Source organism: Belonocnema kinseyi, chromosome 9, assembly GCF_010883055.1.
Source record: "Belonocnema kinseyi isolate 2016_QV_RU_SX_M_011 chromosome 9, B_treatae_v1, whole genome shotgun sequence".
NCBI classification, from domain to species: domain Eukaryota; kingdom Metazoa; phylum Arthropoda; class Insecta; order Hymenoptera; family Cynipidae; genus Belonocnema; species Belonocnema kinseyi.
This window is the reverse complement of record NC_046665.1, coordinates 118471651-118478821: the sequence shown is the minus strand read 5'-3', so window position 1 is coordinate 118478821 and position 7171 is coordinate 118471651. Positions and strand designations below refer to the sequence as shown.

At 23.4% G+C, this 7171-nt stretch overlaps 1 protein-coding gene across 1 annotated transcript in view; it reads left to right on the top strand.

Moving 5' to 3' along the window:
- Positions 1 to 7171, top strand: part of LOC117179835 (protein masquerade) — an 86269-nt gene that overhangs the window by 70045 nt on the left and 9053 nt on the right. Inside the window, exon 10 of the mRNA XM_033371981.1 lies at positions 2185 to 2339. Coding sequence (XP_033227872.1) covers positions 2185 to 2339 — 155 coding nt within the window. The remainder of the gene's footprint in view (positions 1 to 2184; positions 2340 to 7171) is intronic.

Below are 7171 nucleotides of genomic sequence, written 5' to 3'. Positions count from 1 at the left end.
ATCTTTTTAAAACTCTTGAAATCTGTTGAAATCTCGAGGAATTTTTATAAATCCTTTGAAATATTTTCAAAATTTTTGAATGTTTTGAAACTCTATGAAATTCCTTTGGAATCTTTTGAAATGCCTTAAAAGCTTTCAAATCCTGTACAATTCTGTTAAAACCCTGAAATTGGTAAAATCCTTTAAAACTCCTTGAAATCTCTAAAATCTCGTAAAATTTTCAAAAATCTTTTGAAATGTTTCAAACAAATTTTTTTTCCTTTGGAATCTTTTTAAAACTCTTGAAATCTGTTGAAATCTCGAGGAATTTTTATAAATCCTTTGAAATATTTTCAAAATTTTTGAATGTTTTGAAACTCTATGAAATTTCTTTGGAATCTTTTGAAATGCCTTTAAAGCTTTGAAATCCTGTACAATTCTGTTAAACCCCTGAAATTGGTAAAATCCTGTAAGACTCCTTGAAATCTCTCAAATCTCGTAAAATTTCCAGAAATCTTTTGAAATGTTTCAAACAAATTTTTATTCCTTTGGAATCTTTTTAAAACTTTTGAAATCTCTTGAAATCTCGAGGAACTTTTATAAATTCTTTGAAACATTTTCCAAATTTTTCATTGTTTTGAAATTTTCTGAAATCCCTTTGGAATCATTTAAAATGCCTTAAAAGCTTTGAAATCCTGTACAATTCTTTTAAAACCCTGACAATTTTAAAACCCTTTAAACCCCTTTAAAATCTGTTGAAATCTCTCAAATTTCGTGAAATTTTCAGAAATCTTTTGAAATGTTTTTTAAAAAATGTGTAATCCTTTGGAATCTTTTAAAAACTCTTGAAATCTCGAGGAATTTTTATAAATCCTTCGAAATATTGTTCAAATTTTTTAATTTTTGGAAATTCCCTGAAATCCCTTTGGAATCATTTAAAATGTCTTAAAAGCTTTGAAATCCTGTACAATTCTTTTAAAACCCTCACAATTTTAAAATCCTTTAAAACCCCTTAAAATCTGTTGAAATCTCTCGTGAAATTTTCAGAAATCTTTTGAAATGTTCTTTAAAAAATTTTTAATCTTTTGGAATCTTTTAAAAACTCTTGAAATCTGTTGAAATCTCGAGGAATTTTTATAAATCCTTCGAAATATTGTTCAAATTTTTTAATTTTTGGAAATTCCCTGAAATCCCTTTGGAATCATTAAAAATGCCTTAAAAGCATTGAAATCCTGCACAATTCTTTTAAAACCCTGACAATTTTAAAACCCTTTAAACCCCCTTAAAATCTGTTGAAATCTCTCAAATTTCGTGAAATTTTCAGAAATCTTTTTAAATCTTTTGTAATCTTTTAAAAACTCTTGAAATCTGTTGAAATCTCGAGGAATTTTTATAAATCCTTTGAAATATTTTTCAAATTTTTTAATTTTTGGAAATTCTCTGAAATCCCTTTGGAATCATTAAAAATGCCTTAAAAGCATTGAAATCCTGCACAATTCTTTTAAAACCCTGACAATTTTAAAACCCTTTAAACCCCCTTAAAATCTGTTGAAATCTCTCAAATTTCGTGAAATTTTCAGAAATCTTTTTAAATGTTTTTTAAAAAATTTGTAATCTTTGGAATCTTTTAAAAACTCTTGAAATCTGTTGAAATCTCGAGGAATTTTTCTAAATCTTTTAAATATCTCAAAAGCTTCGAAACAGTATAAAATCCTTCGAAATCCCTCAAATCTTTGAAAAACCTCTTTAAAAGTGTTGAAACCTTAAGGAATTTTTATAAATCCCTCGAAATATTTTCTAAAATTTTGAATTTTTGGAAATTCTCTGAAATCCCTTTGGAATCTTTTAAAATACCTAAAAAGATTTGAAGTTCCTGAAATCAGTTAAAATCTTTTAAAACTCCGTGAAATCTCGTCAAATCTGTAGAAATCCCTTGAAATCTTTCGAAATTTCGTTTTTTAAGATGGCAGATAAAATGTTATTGTACCCAATTTAAACAATTTTTCGAAATAGTTCAATCTTTCAAGAAAAAATTTCAAAAAGTGTCAGACGTGGCTCGAGTCCGAGGCCTGTTTTCGGTACGAAAAGAAAATGAAAAAGTACCAAAATTCGGTACAAATTACCCCATATTTTTCAATACCTTTAGACATTATCATTTTATATTCCAAAGTTAAAGCCTCTCAAAGAAAACTATTTTTTTCTTAGCGGGTCCAATTCCATTGAGAGTGCGTGAGGCAGAAATACCAATAGTCAGCGATGCAGAATGCATAAGAAAAGTTAACGCAGTTACAGAAAAAATTTTCATACTACCGGCGAGTAGTTTTTGTGCTGGTGGCGAACAAGGCAACGACGCATGTCAGGTAAGCCATAAATTTCAATTATTTTAAGAATTACAGTAATTATTTTAGTATTTCATGGGGAATTTTAAATTTGCGAAGGGATACGAAATCATTTTTTTTATTTAACAAAATAATTGATTTTATGATAATTATATCGAGAATTGTTGAAAATTAAATAATTATTAAGAAACCTCTTTACATTCCCTTGTCGAAATAATTTCTATTAATTTTGTTTGATTATAAACTTTGTTTTGTATAAAAAGTAATAAAACTTCATAATTATTCATTTAAAATCTTGATTTTTCATGTTTTATAGATTTGTATACCGAATTATTACAAAATCTATATATTGTGTGATCAAATTAATAAATTAATTAATATAATAAATTAAATAAAAATATAAAATTAAATTAATTAAATTAATATAATAAAGTAATAAATTCTGGATTTTCTAAAAGTTGACCTGCAAGTTATTAAAAGTAAACCTAAAAACATTGGAAAAATCATGAAATTTTAAAACCGGATTCTGTATTGACGATCTATATAGTTGGTAAAAATTATCAAATCTTAATAATAGAAAAAAGGGCCAATAAGTTTTAAAAATAATTTTTTGTGTATTATTTAAAATTATTTTTTTACGAGTAAAATGTAGATTTTTGGGTTCAAAATTCTAATGTTAAAAAAAATTAGCTTTTTCATTGAAAATTAATTCTCCTCAATAAATAATTAAATACTCCTCTTTTAGTTAAAAATTGATTGTTTTTGGTTTAAAAATTAAACTATTTAGTTAACAAATTTTAGAAACGAAAAATATATAAACAAAAAATTAATAAAATAAAATTTAGACTAATTTTTCGAAAATTTGTCTTTTTGGTAGAAAATAATTCAACTATTGGGTTAAAAATGTATGTATTGTTTTGAAAATTCATCTTTTCTAGCATAAAATTAATCTTTTTGGTTAAAAATTCATCTATTTGGTTAAAAATTTGTATATTTTTTTATCATTCATCTTTTTTTATAGAAAATTGACCTTCTTAATCAAAAATTCATCTTTTTTGTTGAATATTTAACATTTTGGATAAAAGTTCTTTTCTTTGTTGGTTAAATATTAGCCTTATTTTATTTGAAAATTTATCTCCTTTGGTAGAAAGCTCTTTTTTTTATAAAAATTAATTTTTCAAATTGAAAATTTAATTATTTTTCTCAAAAATTCAGCTGATTGTTTGCAAAATAACTTTTTTGTTGTAAAATTCATATTATCGGGTGGAATATTCAAAGGTTTGATGGGGAAAAAATTTTTTAATCAAAATTAATTCGCATCAATAAATATTTAACTATACCTTTTATTTGTTGTTAAAAATTGATCTTTTCTTATTTTAAAAATCAAAGTTCTCAGTTAAAAATGGCCAGATAGGAAAAAAATATGAACTAAAAATAATGCAAATAAAATTTGGACTAACATCACATCCATTTTTGAAAGTATTTAGATGGAAATTTATATAATTTTTCGAACATTTTTCTTTTTTATTGAAAATTCAACTATTGGGTCGAAAAATTTAATTATTTTGTTGAAAAATCGTCATTTAATAGAAAGTTAATCTTCTTGGTTAGAAATTGAACTTTTTGGTTAATTTTATGTTTTTTTATACGTCTTTTTGATTTATTTTATATAATTTTTATATATTATATATAAATTATATTATATATTAAATTATATTTTATTAACTCATATATTATATTTTATATGATTTTATTATTATTTATGCTTCCTAGTCGAAAATTTATCGTTTTGGTTTCAAATTCATCATTTTTGATCATTTTTGTTTGGTTCTTATTGAAAAAAAGAATCATTTTTGGTTGAAAATTCGTCTTTTTTATTTGAAAGTTCATTTCTTTTGCTAGAAAATTATTCATTTTTTTTGTTAAAATTGCAACTGTTTGTGTAAAGATTCAAATATTTTGTTGAAAATTCGTCCTTTTTGGTTTAATTCAACTGTTTTTTTATTTAAAATAGAAATATTTTCTTGGGTAAACTACTAAATGTTACATTTTTAGTTGAGAAGTTCATAATTTTTCGCTGACACTTTGTTTAAAGTTGAACTAATATTTTAAAAGTTAATTTTTTTGTTCAAGATTCATAATTTTAGATAAAAATTTTTTTTTTGTTAACAATTAATTTTTTTAACTGAAAATTTAACCATTTTGTAAAAATTGATATTCTTGGATTGAAAATTTAACTGTTTTATATAAAATTAATTTTATTTTTATTGAAAATTACTTCTCCTGAATAGATGATTAAATAATAATTTTTTCGGTTAAAAAATTATCATTTTTTATTTAAAAGCTTATCTATTTTTGTAGAAAGTTAATCTCTTCGGTTAAAAAAAAAACGGTATGGTTGCAAATTAATTGATGTTGGTTGAGGATTTCATTATTTTGTTGGAAATTTGTGCTTTTGTGTTCTAAATCAACTATTTAAAAATTAACTATTCAACTATTTAAAAATCATGTATATTTTTTTTTGCTGAAATTAATTCTTAACTGCAAATTTAACTATTTTGTTAAAAATTCAACTTTTTTGGTTGAAAATCGATGTTTTTGTTTAAACATTCAACTAATTATTTTTAAATATTTAGAAACGAAAAAAATATAAACTAGAATCCCCCCACTGAGTTAATAATATACAATTTGGTCTAGCCCCACATTCATTGTTTAAACTATTTAAATAAAAATGTATGTAATTTGTCAAAAATTCTTTTTTAGTAGAAAATTCAATTATTTTATAAAAAAATGTATGTATTTTGTTGAAAATTCTACTTTTCTGGTAGAAAATTACTATGCTTGGTTAAAAAGTCATGCATTTGAATAAAAATTTTGGTATTTTGTTAAGAATTCATATTTTTTGGTAGTAAATGAATCTTCTCTGTCGAAAATTAATCTTTTTGTTGAAAATTCATGTCTTTTGAGAAATTTTCACTATTTTGTCTAAATTAATTCTTTTTTCTTTAAAATTATTCTTTTTTAGTTCAAAATTAATATTTTTAGCTCAAAGATTCATCATTTTAATTAAAAATTAAACTATTTTCTTGACATTTTTTTGGGGGTGTTGAAAATTAATTCGTTTTTAACAGAAAATTTAACTATTCGCTTTTCAGTCGAAAATTTATATTTTTCAAATGAACTATTTTTGGATAAAATTGTACAATTTTATTAATAATTCGTTATTTTGTTGCTAAAATTTAATTTTTTAAACTGTAATATTTTATTATTCTATTTTTTATTGTAAATTTACCTTTTTTAGTTGAAAAGTCATGTTTTTTTTATGTAAAAAATTCACCTTTCTGGTTGACAATGTATCTTATTGTTCAAAAATTCATTAAAAAAATAATAAATTGTGTAAAGCCCGATGTTACGAATTTAACCAAAAAAGTTGATTTACATCCAACCAGTTTCGTTTGATAACGTTTTTACACTTTGTTAACTAAATGGTTGAATTATTAATTTAAAAAAGGTTCAATTTTTAACCACAAAAGGAATATTTAATTATTTATTCCGGAGAATTCAATTTCAATAAAAATAAAACGAATTTTCGATGAAACAGTTGAATTTTCAATCCAAAAATGTAGAAGCATTTTGATTTAATCACCTAAAAACTAATAATCTTTTTAACATTTTTTTCTAATTTGTGTATAACATATTTTTTAAGCGAAAAACTCGTTATAATGCAAAATGTAAAATAATATAAAAATAAATTTTACTTTAAATTATTTAGGCGCACGTATTTGTATGTTTTAAAGTATGTCTACTTTTAACGCAAAACGAATTTTGTCATTTTTGTTTGCCCTAGTGATTAATCTTCTCCTTGTCGAGTTTTAAAATTAAATGTTTGTTTATTTCTGAAAAGGTTTCTTAAAATAAAATCACTAAAATTACCAAAAATTAATTAAGAATAATTAATTACTGCACTGATGCATGTTATATGTTACATTTTTTAATAACTTGAAGACCTGAATTATAATTACTAATTAGTTATTGTATAAATATTATGAAATATATAATATTATATAGAAAATATTCAAATCATATTTATACCGTGAAAACTAATCTTTTTTGCTTAAAAGTAAAACTTCTTATTACTCTTTTATTAACATTTTGAAACATTTAAAATGCTAAATTAAAGAATAAATCTCTTTTCTCTAAAATCAGAATTAATAACGATTTTTTGCTTGAAAATCACATCATTTTGTCGTCTGTTACTCCAAAACTCTAATTTAGAATTTAAAAAATTACTTTGGATGCACTTTCCAATCATTACTTGTCCTAAATAATAAATCTGAATATTTATATAATTCAAAATCAGCGCGCTAATAGTGACCAAGCGGGTTGTCGGCGCGACGCAAGCGCAGTTTAAAAAGTTTCCAAGATTGGGGATACTGACACGGGGGTCGGGTTTCGCTTTGCCCCACCTAGCGCCGTTTGATACTTCAATGTAAGCATTTCATAGTATGAAATGATATTAAGGTGATGATATTAAGTATGAAATGATTAAGGTTCAAAATGATAATAATTGAAAAAAATTTCAGTTCGTAACATTAAAAATTGAACGATTAAATTAATTTTTTAACTAAAAACTTTTTAAAATAAAAGTTACATTGTTTTTATTTTAAGTTGTTCCAGATTAATATTTTTGCATTATTATTTAGAGATAAAAAATTTAGTTCGCCAATTGAAAATGTTAGAAATTAACTTACTATTGAGAGAATGCCAAATGAACGACTAACGAAACAAGTGTATCAAGGTAAAGTAAATGGCAGCGTGCCCAGAGGTAGACCGCGGAAAGAATGGTTAGAATG